Below are 18848 nucleotides of genomic sequence, written 5' to 3' on the forward strand. Positions count from 1 at the left end.
ACACACACACGTGTGGTGTGGAGGGAGGATCCTCCACCACCCGGCATGGCCACCGTGCAGCCTTTGCTGGGGACCCACCACGAACCACGAGGAGCAAAGGGACGGCGAGTGCGTCCGGTGCAACAAGCACACAGAGGCCATGGGTGCCGGCCGCTGCACAGGCAGCACGGCGGGCACGAGGGGGCCACAACTGTTTGAAACAGGGATGGAGAGAAATAACAAAGCTGTAAATCATGACACAAAACATGCATTCATTTTATTCACAAAAACAGCCTGGATCGCTAAAACATTACAAACAGCATTTCAATTTAATGATGTAGAGAGCTGGAGAGACGGGGATTTGAACAGAAGAGAAATATCACTTTTCATAACTGCTTCAGCACAGGTCCTGCAATATTATTTTTATTTTGATTTTAACTTCAGTAAGTTTACAAAAATTACTTCTAGAAGTAAACCATTGCAATTAGGATTTTTTCTGTATGCAGTATTTCTTGTTCTATATTAATAAACTAACAATGACATTTTTTTCTTTTTTTTTTACTCTTTTTTTCCTTTTTCAAAGACCACCATTTTTGTAGCAATTGTTTTCTTCCATCTTTTATACCAAACCTCTTGCTGGTTAAACTTACATACGTGAATGGCTAGGAGAAGGGATACTACATCGCTTTAAACATATTCTCATTTATAAACATGAAGTTGAGGCATTCTAGAAACTATCCACTCTATTGTATGATGGGAAATAATCAAATAAAAAGTATAAATGAGGGTGCAATTAAACAACTGTGCTAAATTACAGTAGTGCTTATTAGTAACTAGATTTTAAAAGGTTACTGTAAATTTACATTCCCTACACAAGTACTGCATCTTTCACACATAAACAACATCAACACCAAAACACAGAAAGAAACTGATTGTCCATACTCTGTCTATTAAGTCTTGGTACTTTACAGATCCATTGTTTTTTTCTTTTAATTATTTTATTTGAAAAGCAGTTAAATGTCTGACTAGGACTCGAAGATGTTAAACAAACGCAAAAAAAAAAATTATAAAAACAGGAATGAAATTTGCGAGAAAATATTTTTGGTTCTAAAGAGACACAGGTGCATCCATTCATTTCAGCCAAAAATCCCTTGCCTGAGACAACACAAGCAAGCAGTGACATTGCACTTGGATGACAGAGCTTTGGGATTCCCGTTCCTACTGAAACCATCTGAACGCGGCTCCTGTAGGAAGCATCACCTTCTGGAAAGGAAGAGAGACAGGGGAGGGAAGAACAGAACAAAGAAGGGACAAGGCGTTAGGCTGGGGCCAGCTCAGCTACCTCCACGCGCAGCGGCTGCTGGGGGCCACCGGTCTGGCTCCCGGGGTGCGGCTGGGCTGCGGGGCATGGGGCAGCAGGTGCCCAACAGCAGCACCAAGGCCATCAGTGACGGCCACTCGGCCACGCAGGCTGGCAGCCCGCACGAGGCACGGCAAAGCCCGCCCACGACAATGGTCTGCAGCCGTCACGGGCACCTGGCCCTGCCTGGCTGCCACCTGCAGGCCTGAGGCCAGGCCCAGCACCCCCGGCAGGCTCTGCACAGGGGCTCGCACAGGGCCTCCCAGCACCGGGACACCGGCAGCAGCTGAGCTGCTGCAGGGGCAGTGGCAGAGGCCTCCACGCTGGACACCGGCCTGCATGGCCCTCCCCGCAGCACCCGCCCAGCCTGGCTCCCCTCCTTCCCAGGCCCCTCCGAGGGTGTGGGGGGGAAGGTCTGGCCAGCCCTTGGCTCCCCAGGGGGCACCTGGAAAAGCCACCCCCCAATTGTCCCCGCACCGCGCAGACACAATGGCATGGCCTCCGGCTTCCCCTCCGGCCGATAGCAAGCACAATGGCTGGGCTGCGCTGAGCCGCCACTGCCGCCACTGCCGTGGCAGGCACAGCCAGCTCGTCCTGTCCCCATCTGTCCCCTCATGTCCCGTCCCATCCAGTCTCCTGCAGCCTGCCCACCTGTGGTGGGGGCCCTGGCCACCCACCCATGTCAGGGACGGGCAGACAGACAGCAGGCAGAGAAACCAAGCACCCAGCCATATCCTGCAATGCACTGCATCACCTAAATGCCCACCCCAGGCCCGGCTGGCAGAGAGGTGTGTGAGGGCACAGGGAGGGAAACTGAGGCAGGGAGTAAGCTGGCTGGGCTTGCGCAGCACCTGAAGAGGGATATGACGCCCTCGCAGGGAAGCCAAGAGCAGGCTGGGGCTCTGCAGTGGCAGACCCAGGCTTTGGTGGCCAGACTCAGGAGCCACTGAGGACACGCAGGCTTACCCCGCTCCCCTTCCAAGAACATGGGTGTTTAAGAACCAGCCAGGAGTGACCACCCCTCACCCTCACAGAGCAGCCCTAGCACCACCTCTCAGCATCTCGCTGAATGGGGGGAAGAGGGATGAAGATGGCCACTAACATGGTCCAGCCCTGACCAGGCTCAATCCTGCATGGGACAAAGTGCCTGACACCAAACAGCACCTCTCTGAAGCCACCTCCAGGAAAGGAAAGAGGAGAGATCTGGCATGGGGAGAAGGCCCCAGGAGAAGTTCTATGCCCCTCTGAGAGGAGGACCTGGTTACACAGAAAGAGGTGGGACATTTCCCACCTCTTTGCTGGATAGAAGTGGGAAGCCAGAGTTTACGGGACCACAGGTGGCCTGCGCAAGGGCCATGATGATCCTCAGTGCCAACAGGCCCCACGCAAGGCCAAGTGATGTTAGCCAGAACACAGCAACATGATCACCAAGAGGATGCGCCTCAGATGGGACAGCAAGCCAAAACCTAGGGCACCCATGAAAGCTTCCTCCTTCAGTTTCTCCACATCCAAATGAGCACGAGATATCAATGGGAAACAACCCGAGGCACTGAACCAAGGCTTGGTGAGGACATCCCTCTTCCCAGCCCATCCTGAACTCACTCTTCCTGGTTAGGAGAAGCTGCAGGGAACCAGTGGGTTTTCTGAAACAGCCCTTCTTGCACAGCCAGAGGACCATGCTGTCCCACCTGTCCAAGCGTCCCACCTGCCTCGCTGGCCCTAGAGTCTCAGCCCGCAGCCACCGCAGCAGGACACCAGTGGCGACTGGTTATTCAGGCTTTTTAGACGTGCAGATAAAGCTTAATGGCAGGATAGGGATTTAGCCTGATTTTTATGTTGCCATAAAGGTTTAATTCTATTTTTTTTTACTGCTTGATTTTAGATCAATGTTTAATCACAGCTGCGGCCCCTGCCCGGGCTCTCTGAGGATGCTGCTATCCACACGTGTGGCTGGCAGACTTGTCAGGGTCACTGCGGGCTGCTCTTCTCCCACTCAGCTCTAGCACAGGCCCCCATGGGGGAGAAAAATGCTTCACAAAAGCCCTATGAATTTTTCAGCCCAACTTCAGCACTGCCACGTGCTGATGCCCAGGCAGGACCAGCAGCCCATGGAGCTGCCCAGCTGGCTCTTCCAGGCAGCGGCATCTCTGCCCCCCCAGAACCACCGCCACCTCCAGACAGGGCTCCAGGGCACTCAGGTGGCAGTGGCTCTGGTGTCTGCCCTGAGGCTGGCCTAAGGCAATGCAGCCACCAATGCTGGATGATGTGGGCCGAGACTGAATGACACAGCTGACCTTGGGACATCAGCCAGGGTCCCAGTGTCCCGCTCCCAGCCACACAGGGACACAATCTTGTTCAACCCTACCAAGATCAATGCACAGCACAAGCTGATATCCTGACAGTGGCATTCCAGGAGGATCTGCTCCAAAAGGGAGATGGCAATGCCCCAGGGCAACCTGTGTCTGCTCAAGCATCACCAACTTTCCTCAACTTCGACAATCCTGCACCAAAGAAGGACAGGCCCCAATGCTACAAAATTGAGCAGCTCCAAACTCCCAGCCAGCTGCAGAACGGGAAAATAATCAAGGGGGTGACTGTTTCATGGTCTACCCGTGCTATTTATCGTCCCCAAACCAGAACTGTGCCGGTAGAAGGAAGCGGCTCCTCTCTGGCTGATGCGAGCTCTGATTCTATTGACCCGCTTTAGGACTCTTCCGAAGAGATGAACTTTTTTTTTCCTTTCTCCCTTTTTCCAGATCACTGACTCAGCAAATTAGAACAAGAATATAATTTAGCAATACAGCGGTTTTTGAAAGACACAGTCCCTCTCTCCTCATCCCCACCGCCCAAATAGATTTTTTTTCCCCTTCACTATTCATTCAGAGCTGATGCTAATTGAAAACGTAGAACATGGTTAGGGAAACAGTGGGTTATCTCTTTGGGAAGAGCAGTGCACAGGCAATGCCCTCGTGCCAGGACGCATGATCCGGCTGATGTCTGGGTGACTTCTAGCCTTTGCCAGCTTTGTGGGTGCGCTCAGCAGCAGGAGGAGGACAAGGAAGCACAGAGGCACAGCTGACGTCTGGATGTGCTCTCACAGAAATCACACCCAGATTAGGCATGATACATGGGGGAGCCAGCAGACAGGTCTCAGCCCAGCACAGCTGCTTCCCAGCACCCCAAGCCTTCATCCACATTGCACCCACCAGGGGTGACCACGTGCTGTGCCAGCCATGCATGGCCCAGGGTGAATTTGAATCCCATGACTCCAGACACCTGACCATTCCTGCAGTCCCCATGCCAGCAATGCACCTTCCCTGACCGTTTTAGCAAGGCAGCACCTCAACCCAACAGGGGGGTTCAGCAGCTCTCTTCAAGGGCCAACATCGCTGTGTTGACACAGTGCCTCACCCTGCAGAGCGTGGGCACAGCGTGGGCAGGGGCCTGAGGGGACACTCCACAAGGCACCAAAGCAGGCGCCCGGACCAGGGGCTGCATCCCACAGCACAGCAGCTGCCCCTGGCGCTCACCCACTCCTGGGAATGCATGGACTCAAGGATGCACCTGAGTGAGCCTCACCGGCCTCTGCCCTGGGGAGAACAAACATCGCCCCAGCACAGACGCAGCAGCCCCACATGCCAAATGTGCCCTAGCCTGCGTCTTGCCCGACACATGTGCTGCAGCCACTTCCCACCCGAAAACATGGGCGTCCTCGCTCCCTCTTGGAACAAAGAGCATGCTAAATGGCTGGGCTCCTAGTGCACCGCAAACACAGGCTTCACCACCACTACTGCTCACAAGCTCCACCCTGAAAGACACCTCTGCCATCTTTTGAGCCAGTCACCAGGTTAGAAACTGCTCCCTGCCTTGTGGAGAGCTGACACTGTGACCCCTCTACAGATGCTGGCACTGGCTTTCAAGTAGATGCCAACACAAGGGCCACCATCACCCTGAGGTAGGGAGGGAGCCCAGCGGTCACCCCAGTACATAAGGAAGGGCAAGGGCAGGGACAGGGGCACTGGGAAAGCACACAATTCGTGGTGAGAACTGGTAATGGAAAAGAAAAAAAGTAAGAAGTACCAGGTGTTTTATTATCTAGGGCAAGATCCGAACCCAGGAGAGCAGCCCAAGGAAGGGTTAGGGTGCCTGACAGGGGCCGGTTACCTCCAGTGCTGCAGAAGGCTTCTTTTTGAGTTCTTCACATTTTCGGAATTTGCAAATCTGGTGGCCAGTTTTGCGATTCCTACAACTGCTGCACTGCTCGCAGTTTATCCGTCTTCGGCAGGGCGGGCACATGCCACATCTTTTCCGTTTCTTTTTCCCCGAATTGATGGCAGATGCCAATTCATTCTGCATTGGATACTCTGCCAAGCCAGCCATATGGAGCGCGCTCTCTGCCAGAAACACGCCAGCAGGGGTCATAATGAAAAGGCCTGGGTTGATGGGAAAAGCCCCCAGGTAAGGAAAATCAGAGGGGCTGTTCATTGTCTCTGCAGCTGAGACTGCCTCCATATCAGAGATACCAGTCCCATGGTCGCTTGCTAGAGGAATATGCTCCTGTACCACTCTTTTGAGCATTTCTGTCGACTGAGCAAACTGTTGTAGGGCGTTCTGTCCTTCTGAGGAGATTTCTGACACCCTGTCTAATTTGCTCAGCATACTAGAGATGTTTTTGTGCTTTGAGGTAGAATTACTTTTTTCCACAGTTGCTTCGTTGCCATTAGTTAAGGGGTTGCCTTTCTCTGAATGTTCGCTTACCGAGCTGCTGCTACCAAAGGTGGAATAGTGGGAGAGTGGACGGGACTTCTTAAGACTTTTGTTCAAAGGTTCACTTATTATTCCACTTTTGTTCCTCCTTTCGGAGTTGACAGGGGGATGAGAGTCATCTTGATTATTTTTTTCCGTCTCTGGCTTGTTCCCAGTGTCTTGATGGGAGCCCGAATTCGACATGGTGCACGGAGCAGAACAACAAAACCAAACCAAAAAAAAAGCACCCCAAAACCAAAGCAGAAGACCCCCAAAGCCCTTCTTGTAGCACCAGCACACCAGCCACCGGAGAAAGCTTAAACGGGAACGCTCATGAACGGGGCGTATCCTCCAGGGTCGACTGCAAAGGTCTTCAGTACAATTTCAGTGCAAAGACATACTCTGCGGCTCTGATACAAAACATACGGCTCTGGAAGTAGAAAATAAAAGAGAGTTAGTACTGGCAAGAGCAAACAGGCTTTTCAAAGCATCTCTTTCTCCCCCTGCAATGAAAGTCTCAGCGCCACAAACAAAGAAACTCCAGGGAACGGACCTCGGTGGAGATCCGTTCCGCTGCTCTTTAAAAGGGTCGCCATCCAGACAGAAATCGGGGGGCACAAAGGAAGCCCTGGCCCGGCAGCAATGTCACCGCACAGCTTAAGGGCTCTCTGTGCCTGCCGCTCCTCCCCCAGGGACTGAAACCCCAGGGAAGTCACGGGTCTCCTCTCCTGCTCTGCTTCAGCAGCGTGCGGCCCCGCAGCGGAAGGCAGGGCAGGCGCCTACAGGCTGCCCCAACGCAGGAGCCAGAGCTGGCGTACCACGGCTCCCACACCCTCCCTGCAGATGCTGCTCGCCCAGCACAGTTAGGCTGCCCTCCTCATCCTCTTCCTGCACCCTCGGCCCCAGGCCAGCGCTGCGCTCCAGCACTGGACGGGTGACGGGAGCCCCAGGGCAGCCTCAGCATCCACCTCCAAGCCCCTCGCTGCCTGCCTGCCCACCCGCCGGTGCCATGCCCCGGTGTGCTCTGCCCGCACGGCCACCACAGGCACCGCCGCTCCGGCAGAGGTGATGGGAGAGCCCTCTCGGTGCGGTTCCTCCGTGCAGAAGCAACGCCGCAGCCCCTCGGGCGCGTCGGGGGCAGCTGGGCCCGGCGTGGCTGCAAACACTTGTTGTGAAATTCCTCCTCCTCCCCTCCCGAGCACGCACGCATGCACGCACGCACAGGCACCGCCAGAGTAATCAGGCTTTAGAGGAGAAAAGCTCCGGGGCTTAGCGGAGCAGGAACCCACGTCCCCACCCCAGCAACAGCTGGGGGAGGGCAGTGCCGGAGGGGGCCCCTCGCCTGCCACGCTGCCCTGGGGAGGCTGCGCACAGCAGCCCCCACGCAGGCAGCATTCCTACAGCCCCGCTGTCCCGCAGGTCCCACTTGGCTGCAGCCCCTCGCTGTGCAGGGAGATGGCCACGCACGGAAGGCTCTGCTGGGACCCCTGTGCCCAGCCTCCCTCCCTTCGCAGCAGCCTCACGGTGCCTACACCCTGCTAGAGCCCAGGATGCTTCCTACGGACACAGCCCGGCAGCAGAGCTCTGCGCACTGCCTCACAGCACCGCCGTTAGATGCTGACGGGGGCAAGGTCCCCGTGCCAAATACCACATTACTGGAACAGGAAGAGAGCCCATCTCACCCCGACACAGGAGACAGCTCGCCTGCGGAGAAAAACACCCCCACCCTTGCACTAAAACCGCTTGCTTCAGCTGCTGCGGGATTTAAGATGCAGTGTGGATCGATGCAGGACTCGGGTTCCAGCCTGGAGCTCTCCAATTCACGTGGGAAGGGAGGGCTGCAGCGGCAGGACAGCCTGCCCTTCCGACTGGCGGCCACGTGTGCAGCGCCGTGGCCCAGCCCCGGGCCGGGCAGGGAGAGGTCGGCAGCAAGGCCAGGACGCGGCTCCGTCCGGGCGGCCGCGGGGTGCCGGGGAGCAGCGGGCCCCGTCCCCATCCCCGGCTCGCTCCTGCGGCGTTAGGACGGGTCACACCTTAATGACAAAAGCGACTGGTGCTGGGGCCAGAAGGGGAGCGCGGCAGGAAAAGCATCTAACGGGAGGATGTGAGATAAAGCAGCCCGGCGGCGTTATCTCACGCCCGCCTGTGACCGCCTTTCCTGCGGCCCTTCTCCTCTTCCGCCGCTCGGGGCGGCAGCCCTGCTCCCCCTGCGGCGGGCAGCGCCTGCCTCCGGGCAGCTCGCTGGGCAGCTGGCACCGAGCCGCTGCCCAGGTGAGGGAAGGGCCGTGGCCACGTGGGCGCAGATCGGGGGGCAAGCGCCAAGTGTGCAACACCCAGCAGGGCTCAGCCCGTTGCAGCAGGAGCGCCAGCAGCGCCAGCACTTGGTGCGGCACCCGATGGGTTGGAGGCTCCCGGGCTCCCCTCGCAGCGGCTGCAGGAGCTCGGTCACTGCTGCCCCTCCATGCTGTGGCCGGCTGGGAGAGCGCAAAATGGGCTCGTCCCCTGCCAGCCACCTTGGGGGCCAGAAGAAGCCCCGCCGAGCACAGAGGCCCCACGTGCCTAGGCAGCGATGGGCCGGGGCTGCAGGCTGGCAGCAGCAGGCCCACAGCTCCAACCGGCAGCGCCGCGTGGCTGCACAGGGCCACTCCACTTTGGGCCCTGCCCCGCACACCCAGGCAGCGGCTCACAGCCGGACCCAGCCACTGAGCAGGGATCTGCAGCCCCAGGGCACCGTGCTGGATCAGACCCGGATTTACCAGCCTGCCAAACTCACGCTTCTGTCCTCCCTCCCCATAATCAGATGGAGCCTGAGCTGACTCTGCTATCACTCAGACACTTTCTGGGGCTCTTTGTCGCACTCCCTTCTTTGAAACCCCGCTGCATGTTGCTGGCCTTGCTGCAGTGCAAGTGGGACAGCAGGATGCCCCTCACCTTCCGCAGCAAGCTGGGGGCTCGCTGCCAGCCGTGGCCCTCCCCATGGGGCCCCCAGCCCCATGCCACAGGACGGCAGGCTGTGGGCACTGAAGCAGGGAGGACACTGGCTGCAGGACGTCGGCCCCAGCTGGAGCTTGCTGCTGCCGCCAAGCCCCCCCGATGCCCGGCTCCCTCCTGGCTGTGCTCCTGGCAGCCCTGCACCTCCACGCCTCTCTCTGCACAGCAGCACGCTGCGGTCTCCGTCTCCATCAGTTATTTCCAAGGGCACATCTTCCCCCGCGGTCGGCCGTAACGGCCAGCCCTCTCCAGCTGGCTGTATCAGGAACCTGCTCTCTGGTCCCACCCCGCTGTGTAAATCAGGTCCCAGCAGCTTGGAGCCCCCCCCAGCCGGGGCTGAGCGAACCCCGCAGCCTCCGCCGACGTGGGCTGCTCACCGCAGAGCCTGCCAGGAGGGGAAGGGCTTTGTGTGCTGCTCGTAAATGGCTTTCCCCAAGGACAGTGAGGACCATGGGACTCCCACCCTCAGAGCGGCTGCAGGCAAGGCATGCGTGGGTCCCGCTGCTCGTTGTCCCCACCTGTCACTTGCAGGACCCACGGGCACCCCCAGAGTGCCCCACAGCAACCTGGGCTGGGAGCGCTGCGCTTTAGGCTCTGCGCCAGCGGGACGAGGCCCCCCACAGCCCCTTCCCCGCTGCCCCTGGGGGCGACGACTCCCGGAGCCGCCACCGTGTACCCTCTCCACCCAAGCGCGCTGCCGGCCGTCGCAGCCGGGTGCCCTGGAAAGCACCCAGCTGCCGGAGCAGAGGGGCAGCCGTGCCGAGCCAGCAGCCCCGCCGCCGCACAATCCCGCCATTGTCCCAGCTGCAGCTCTGCGGCCGCCAGCTCCCCGCCATCTGCACCCGCCTGGCGCTGCCTCCAGCTCCCGGGGCCCAGGCCGCGGGGTGCCCGGCTGCGGCGGGCACAGAACAGGGCCCCCCCCCCCAGCCACCGGGGCCACCCCGTGCCCCCACACGTCTTGGCCGCTCTTCCCCAGCCCCTGCCTAGGTTGCTAATTACTGGGGTGGGGGGGAAGGAATTAATTATCTTAATCCCGTCTCTATGATTGACCCGAGTAAAGACAGAGACGCCCCCCCTCTCCGCTCCTGCCCCCCTTTGCGGCCCCCATTCCCTGGAGAAGGCGCCGGGCGGCGTCATCTGGGTCCCTGTCGGAAGGTGCTTAGCTACAGACGCGGCATTAAGCAGCATGTGATGCGCTTGCTCGCCCAGGTCTTTGCACCGCACGGCTTAGGCTGGAGGCGTGCCAGGGTTCAAAGGGACACCAACAAGGTCAGGAGGCCCCAGGCCGGACCCAGTGGCCCCCAGCCCAATGCACAAGGTCCTGGGCAGTCCTGGAGAGGGCTACAGAGACCCGAGCCTACAGAGACCCGAGCACCACCCCTGCGGGATCCCCTGCAGCATGGACTGAGCCTCAGGACGGGTCTGGCAGCCCCCGCCCCAGGGCCCGAGCTGCCGGTGAGCTCCAAGAGAGCTGGAGCCCATGGAGAGGGCTGGGTAGCCCCAGAAACCTGCCTGGAGCTGCCCCTCCGTGGCACTCCCTGCCCCAGAGACCAGGAATGCCAGCCTGGATGCTCCCTGCGTGAGCCAGCAGCGGCTCCTGCCGTCCCAGCCCCAGGCTTTCTCCTGTCCACGGGCTTCACCCAAAAGAACCCAAAACCTCCAGAGCGGCGCACCCCACTGCTCCCCTTCCCTGCCACAGCAGGGCTGCACCCGGGGCTCAGCTCGGTCCACCCAGCACTACAGGAGTGCCAACTACTCTGAAAAAAGGTGGCAAGAGGAGCTCCCGTGGCCCAGCACCTGCAGAAGCAATCACCAAGCGGTGCGCAAAGCGGCTCCCTGATTGCAGGAGCCGTTTATCGTCAGAGAGGAGCGGGAGAGGCGCTTTGCTTCTTGTAAAAATGACGGACGGTGCTTTCCAGCCCCCCTGCATTATTTCACTGTCCACTGCCCAGCATTACTGGAAAGTAATCAGCTCCTTCAGATGTAAAAACTCTTGTCTTTAAAAATAACTTCTGCTTTCCTTTAATTTTAAATAAATCAATCTCCTCCCGTAAGAGCCACTGTTCGTTCAGCCATGCACAGACACGACCGTAAAGGGAGGAAAAAAAGAAGAAAAGCTGAAGCCGAGGTGCTCCCAGGCTCAAGAGACAAAGAGAGAAAATAAAAGTTCAGCTTTTTAAATTCCGGGAGCGCGGCTCCCTCCCCATTGTGCACTGCTTGGTGGGCACTGGGGCCACGCCATTGTCTGGCCGGCAGAGGTGGAGCAGACGGACGACGGAAGGGAAACCAGCGTCTTTTCAGCCTCTAAAAAGGAGGCACTACGTGGCTGTAATTGTGTCCACCGCGGGGTTTTTGTCCCTGCTTCCTCCCCCCTCGCCCCTCCCCGTGCAGTCGAGGCAGCGGCCAGCCACCCAGCACGGCCCCCACCTCCCAGTAAAGCACTGGGACAGACGGACGGGCAGACAGGCAGACAGGCAGACCCACCACGTCACCGCCAGCCCCAACCCTTGTTGCTGCCCTGGGCTGGAGGCACCCTCGCAGCCCAAATTGCTCGGGGAGGGGGGGGCGGGGAGGTCAGACGTGACCCCTGCAGCATGGACGATGGGCATGATGCCAGTGGTGGGGGTGTGATGGGTGTCCCAGGGCACCCGTGGTGCATCCTGGCCACTTAAAAGCCAAAAACACATGGGGAAACCAAGGTGAACCAAGGTAGGAAGGGAGAAATCAAGCCGCAGTCTCCCAAGGCTAAATGTCCCTGTAGGACATCCATTCAGCAGGAACGTGGGGCCTGTTAACAGGCACTGGGTACCATTAGATAAAGACAAGGACATCCTTCACCTACTCCGTTTGCAAGTCATCATCTCTGTCAACCCAACAGCCCCCAAGCTCTGCTCTTCGCATTCATCCTCCCAAAAACTGGTCCAGCCAGAAGATCAGCTCGTGGATGCGCAAAGAAAGTTACCACCACCCACTTCAGGACATCCAGAGAGGACGCAGAGGCTTGGGTTTTTTTTTTCGGCAGCGTTGTAAATGCAAAGCCTCACCCTGGGCACTCGCAGGTGAACTGGTCAGAGGTGTGACAGGTCACCAGATGGGCAAGGAAGGGCTGGTTGTGGCAGCCGCGCTGCTCCTCTCTGCTACCGAGGTGGCACTGGGGGACGCTAAGAAGCCAACTCCTGAATTAAAAAGGCTATGGAAGATTAAATCCAGCATCTGGAAATAGCCCTGAAAGCAGATGGCAAATCATCGTGGTGCTCAGAGTGGCTTCCACCGGCCTCCTCTTTGCAGACAACCGCTCCTGCGGTGCCTCCCAAGAACAGCTCTGGGCACACACGCAGCCGGACCAGCGAGTGCCAGGCGCACCGTGCCACGCTGCCCACGGCTCACGCGCCCACCAGGGACGAGCAGCGGGGCCACGCCGCCTTCCTGTGCGTGCCCAGACCAGCGGGCAGAAAGAAATGCCACCTCCCCAACGGCTCCTGCCTTGCACACACACACTCGGACCAACAGCAAAGTGCCCTGGCCCTCCTCGGAGAGCACGACTGCTGTGCCGAGCAGACAGATATGCCACCAACAGCATCGCCACCTCTGTGCCGGAGGGGAAATGGGAGAGCCAACCTCGTGCTGCCAGCAGCACCCCGATCTCCTCCCAGCCACGGTCCAGGCAGCTGCTGGTCCCACGCTTTCAAGGGACCCGACCTGCCCTGGTGCTCGGCCACCACCACGGCGATCAGCCACTGCCTGGGCCCACGCGGGCCCTTGGGCTGTCCCACGCCACCCAGCTGGGAAACGTGGCTCCGTCCTGCCTTTGAGGGGTGGTAGTTACGGATTAAGGAGTCTTAAATGTCAGACGACCAGGCGCTCCCTCGAAATCCACTTATCTCCGCTGCCACTTGGAAGGGCCAGAGCAGGGCGGTTATGGAGATAACGCGATTTGAAACGTCCATCCGAGTGTTTCAGGGCTCCATTTGCCCTGTGGACAACTCCAGGCGCCTCCTCCCCCTCCTCTGCTCACACAGCTGCTGCCCGAGGACCCAGGCGAAGGAGAGCCCAGCCACAGCCAGCCCCTGCAGCCCGGGGACAATGGGGGGCTTGGCAGCGTCACCTCCCCCGGTGCTCTCCCTGCACGGCTCAGCCCCCCCCCCCCCTCACCCCCCCCCCCCCGTGCCAAAGCTGCGCCATTCGCTGCCCAAATCTGAAAACGACTGTAACTAAAACCTACCAGATTGAGACTCGGGAAGCACCCCCCCCCCCCGCCTCCCCCACCTCCCTCCAAATGGGATTGAACAGATCTGTGTTTGCAGGAGCCGATCTCACAGCCAAGCAGCATCTGACATTCACGCGCCGTGGCACGGCTCCGCTGGGGAGCGCTTCCATGCTCGCCCACTCCCGGCCCGGCGTCAGCTCCCCAGCACCGTCCCACGCCCAGGGCCGGAGGAGGAGGCACGACACAAAACGGGTGCTGAAGAGCAAGCGCTTTAGTAAACCCATGAAATCCCAGATAATAACATGAGGTGCTGTCCTCTCCAGACAGCCAGCAAGCCAGCACGCAGTCTGTGGGACGAGGAGACATTGGTCCACCTTGGAAATGAGACGTGGTCCCAGCCCACCAGAACCGCCCTGCAAATCCCCCAGACCTTCTTGGAGGGAAACCTCCAGCACGAAGGGTGCAGCTGAGCCCCCTCAGTGCCTCCCCTTCACGCTGCCAAGGGAGGTGACCGACACTATTTCAGGGCTGCGATGCTCAGGGGACCAGGCTGACCAACCCCATGGGGAGGGCACTGGGGACGTTTGCTGCCCGCCAGGCAGTCCCATCCCAGCAGCCAGGGGACACCGAGCCCATGGCTGCAGCATCCCAGGAACACGGCACCGCAGCAGGCACCGCTACCCGAGCACTGCCCTACCCCAGAGGGTCAGAGCAAAACTGAGAGTGTCTCAAAGGAAAGGACCTGAACCCCTCCAAGTGGGAGGGGACATAAGAGGGAACCAAAAGAGGTTTTGGCAGAGACGTGCCGCTTTCCCTTGAGCCAAAAAAGCTGCAGGGAGCCCTCCCACCGAGCCGCCCCGCCACAGCCCTGGGCACCCCGGCAGGAGCACTGAGTGCCGCAGAGGGACCCCAGTCAGCCTTCGCGCGGGGAGACCCCCCCAGCCCTCCAGAGCTATGAGACCGAAGACGTGTGAATCACCACAGTTAACAGATGGGCCGATTAAAGCGTAAATTACTTGGGGTATAACTGATAACCAGGTCACAGAGAGACTGATCAGCATCAGCAAAGCTTCTAGAAGTTAATTAAAAACAAAGTTGTAGGCACGGCAGCATGGGAGTATTTGTTGATGAAGAGCCCCAAATCCATCAGTGCCACGTCCAAGAGCAGTCCCAGCACCAAGGCCCCTCTTTCTCCCAGCTTTCTCAACACCACGTCCCTCCAGAACCCCGTAGGTTCCGGAGGCAACGCGATGGCAGAGCACACCCCGAGGGGATGCTCAGGACCCCCCACGGGCAGCAGGGCGAGGGGCCTGCTCGGCCACGCGCCCCAGGAGCTGCGTCACCACCCCATCGGGTCAGGGAGCCAGAAGCGCACCCCGCAGCAGGCACACGTGTGACAGCACTGGGGCCAGCTCAGCAGATCTGCATTTTGTCCTCAGTGCGTGGCAGAAACTTCACGGCTCTCGGTGATGAGCCCGGTGGCTCAGGGGCTGGCGGGGCAGGGCCGCAGCCTCTGTGACCACGCCGCAGGAACGTCCAAGCACAGGGATCAACCCTGAAGGAGATGCGGAAGAAGGGGTGCAGTGAGGATGTGGACCAGCCGGTCAGCCCTCTGCCGGCTGAAGATGTGGGCACTGGAGAGGACCTGGTAGCATCTCAGCCTCCCACAACACCAAAACACCCCCGAGGGCTAGGCTGCTGCGCTGACAGCAGTAATGTGCAAATCAGCCCAGGGCCCTCAGAGCGCCTGCACCCAAAGAGGGCCCTCATCCAGCATGCATGGGCTGCTGCTGAAGGAGTCATTTTAACACCAGGAAGGTGGCTGTGCCATCAGGAAGCAGCCGGGGTCCACAAACGGCAGCTATTGACAGATGTCTAATAGGACGCAGAATAATCCCATCTTCCTCTGGGAGGATTCGGGTCGCCCTTGCCCTCACTGGGGGCTTATCCATTGTCTGGATCTGCTTGTGGTTGTTATTTTTGGTCAGCACCATGTTTTACTTGGCCATGCCTGCATAAGAAAAATAGGAAGAAGAGGGCGAAAAGGAGGAAGGCGGGATGGCCAGGGCTGGGGGTGGGCAAGGCACTGCTCTGTACCACGGCAGAGAGCCCCCAGCACCCCGCAGCCGGGCGGCATGGGCTGGTCTCCTCCCAGCCCTGTGGCCACTTTGGGCACAACCCCAGCTCAATGCAGGAGCTGCCCCGTGCCTCCAGGAGCCCCAAGGGACTGGTGAGGAGCGGTCCTCAGTGCAGGAGCTCTGGACCCACAGCTCCACCCAGGTGGGAACAAACCCCAGACCTGCCTCATCCCCCAGCCTTGGACCCCATCCTGTGCTCCCCGGGCAGCAGCCAAGCCCCGCTGGTGCATCTGGGGCTCCCCAAAGGTTTGGGCTTCCCAGCACCACCGGACACCGCCCTCAGCACAGACACTGGCCAGGATCTGCACCCAGCACCCCCCCCCAGCTGAACATAACAGGGGGTCAGGGCAGAAAAGGGGGCGAGGGGAGTCCAGGAGCTCCCAGGGCAGAGGAATCAAAGTTGTGCCCCAAGACTTTGTGCTTCTCACCGCCTACCCAGCCACCCCCGGCAGTGACACGCAGCGCGTCCCCACTCGCCAGGAAGGCACGGCGCTCCGGTCCTTTGTGCGTCGGGCTTGCTTTCTAACGCCACACGTTCTGCCTGCAAAGCACTAAGACAATGAAAGGCTCCCTCCCCGCTCAGCGGGCTCTCACTCCTCCCGCCCCGCTTCCTGCAAGAGATCGAGGGCACGCTGCACAAAACCGACTCTCCCGAGCCTTCCCTGTGCTCAGTGCCACTTGTCATTCAAGCAACCCCGTGGCCTTTAAGCTGCCAAGGTACCAGAGCTGCTCCGGAATCGGAGTTAGCTCAGCTTCTGCCCTGGAGCAAGGAATCTGAAACACTGCCACTGGAAACGAAACAGAGCATCCATCATTTTTCTTGCCAGGAATATATCCAGCCCAAAAAGAAATACTGCCTGCTAAACAGCCAGCAACAAAAGCCCTCGATTTCACCAGCAAAGCAAAGCCCAGCATCTCGCCTATCGGTCATTTCCACGCAGGTCCTGATTGTCTGCTTAGTGGCAGAATTAAAAATCGCCCAAAACAAAAGGAACAGAGAAGCTGGGCTAGGGCCGGAGGGGCCGGGGCTGCAGGAGGACTGGGAGGAGGGTGGTGGCGCAGCACTGGGTCAGGATGGCTGGCGGGGACCCGTGGGCCCCACCCAGGATGCTACGACAAAAACTCAGCGGCTGGGAAAAAAGGACGCAGGTGTCAGAGCCAGGGTTGGAGGGGCTGAGCTGCCTCCCTGCGCCGCACAGACAGCCAATGAGCCAAGCACGGCCGCTGCCTCCTGAGGGCCCCGCTGCAGGGGGGCTGCCCGCAGAAAGCCGCCGTGCCCGCTGCCCAGGAGCCAAGGAGCCACCCCCTGCCCAGCAGGTCGTCACCCGGCATTCCCCGTCCCCTCCCCAGGAAAAGGAGCCGCACATTCCCAGCCAGGCCCAGCCCCCAGCACAGGCACGCCAACCTAAATATCTGCAAGAGGCTCTCCCCTCCATGGGAACAGCCGCTATACACAGAGTTCACATGCCCCAGCAATGCCTGATTAAACTCCCAAACTCCAAGGGAATACCCCTGAGGCTGTCTGAAGATAAGCTAGAAACTAGACCGCTCTCAGGAAACACAAGAACTGGGAAAGAGCAATCACATTTTTTTTTAAATCTACAATAATACAGATCAAACCCCGGCGCTCCCGGTCGGGCACCAAACGATCGCTCAAGCCCAGGAGCTCCCACATCGCTGTGCGCACTCGCAGGGCTGCCTGGCGCCGCACAACATCTTGCTGGAGCTGGGGGTGATGGAAGCTGGAGACCCTGGGTCAAGGCACCTCAAGACAACACTGCCTGACCCAAGCAGCCGCCGTGTCCTCATGCCACCAGCCTGGCCGCACGCATCGGGGAGTCTGGGGCCCAGAAAGGCGAGGAGGACAGACCTGGGTTCACTCTTCTGCATCAGGCAGAAGATGCAGAAGATCCTGTCAGGATGCAAAATGCCCGCGCAGAAACCTCCAGACCCAGCCCACCGCTGCTGTGGGACCAGCACAAGCACCCAGCACTGCAGGAGCACGGGACAAGAGAGACGCTTGCGCCAGCACCTCATGGCCAGAAGCTTGTCCCTGCTGGTGGCCACGGCCACCGTTCATCCCCACACCCCAAGCTTCTCGTCTTCTGCTCCACTGGGACAAGCAGGAGGACGCTGCCATTAACGGCAAGGGAACGTCACTGCACAAGGCCAGCAGGGAGCAGCGGGTGGGGACGCCTGCTCCTCGCACCTCTGGAGCCGTGATGCTCTGCAGGTGCTTGGTCATTGCTGTTTGCTGTGGGAAACTGCAGGCACCGTTTCCACAGGTCCGCTCAGGTCTCCCGTGACCCTTGCTGCGCCTCTCCTCCCCTTTGGCGGTGGCATAGTCACAGTCCCAGACCCTCCAGCCCCAAAGCTGTCTCACTGTAGGCTCGGGGTCAGTGAGAACAGGGCGGTACAGCATCCGACACCACAGGCGAGCTGGAGCATCACAGGAGAAGCAGCAAGGAGACGCTGCCCAGGGGAGGTCACCCAGGACCCTCCTCCCTCCATACCTGGTGCAGATGGAGCACCCAGTCCCTCGTCCCTTGGGGAGCAGAGCCACAGAGGTTTTGCACTATGGCCACGAGCAGTGACACTCAGCGCTCGGAGACGCCAGGGCTCGAGCGCGAACAGCCAGCTCCTGGCAGCCCTCAGCTGGGCTCTGGGAGCAGCAGGGGAAAGACACGGCGGCAGAAGTGGGGGCATCGCTGTTGTGACACTGGTTCCAGCAGCGACTGTCTGTGATGTCACGAGTGAAATTCTGCCATCAGCCCACGGAGAGGGAGACTCGGGCCACGCAGAGCCCCTGGCCACAACCACCCTCCCTCTGTCCCTCCACCCATCCCTCTGTTCTTCCATCCCCACGCAGCACCAGGACCACGGAGGGAATCCTGCACCGATGCCACGCCATGTTCTGCATGGACACCGAGCCCCATGCCCGGCTCTCTGCTGGAGAGAATGTCTACCAGCTCTCCTGGTTCCTGATGCTTCCTCAACCCAAGGGGAAGGACTTCTTCCTTCTCTGTAGCTTACCAGAACAGCATAGAAAAACAGCAGTCCTAGGCAAGAGGATGGAAGAACTGTCAGGAAAACAGTTCCCAGAGAACGGCTGGACACAGGGTGGTGCCTCCAGGGTACGGTGGCACAGCGGGGAGAGCTCCGGTGTCCTTTGATCAGATGACAAGTTTGGTGACAGAAAGCCACTGGATCACTACAAAGCACACAGACTTCCACTGGGGTCTTGCACACAGCCACGGGACAGTGTTACTACATCAGCAGCACTGCCTCACCAAAAAAGCACAGGTGGGATGGGTTATGAAGCAGCAGATCCCAGAAACCAGCCACAACTGCCCGAGAGCGGAGCTGGACAGGAGTGAGGGGCCACCACCGCCACCAGGCATGGCACAAGCCGGGACAAGGCAGCGAA

At 59.3% G+C, this 18848-nt stretch overlaps 1 protein-coding gene across 6 annotated transcripts in view; it reads right to left on the reverse strand.

Annotated features, from left to right (window-relative positions):
* Positions 1-231: 231 nt before the first annotated feature.
* CXXC5 (CXXC finger protein 5) overlaps positions 232-18848 on the reverse strand; it is a 39162-nt gene continuing 20545 nt past the window's right edge. The window contains exons 1-3 of one of the 6 annotated variants that reach the window (XM_040573218.1): positions 17935-18025; positions 5504-6515; positions 232-1242 (exon numbers count right to left, since the gene is read on the reverse strand). In XM_040573218.1, coding sequence (XP_040429152.1) covers positions 1198-1242; positions 5504-6289 — 831 coding nt within the window. In that variant the 5' untranslated portion in view covers positions 6290-6515; positions 17935-18025 and the 3' untranslated portion in view covers positions 232-1197. Of the gene's footprint in view, positions 1243-5419; positions 6516-7767; positions 11122-17934; positions 18026-18848 lie in introns of those variants that run through there. The other 5 variants (XM_040573220.1, XM_040573216.1, XR_005824282.1 and 2 more) reach the window with 5 other exon arrangements.

The sequence above is a fragment of the Cygnus olor genome, chromosome 14 (assembly GCF_009769625.2).
Source record: "Cygnus olor isolate bCygOlo1 chromosome 14, bCygOlo1.pri.v2, whole genome shotgun sequence".
NCBI classification, from domain to species: Eukaryota; Metazoa; Chordata; class Aves; order Anseriformes; family Anatidae; genus Cygnus; species Cygnus olor.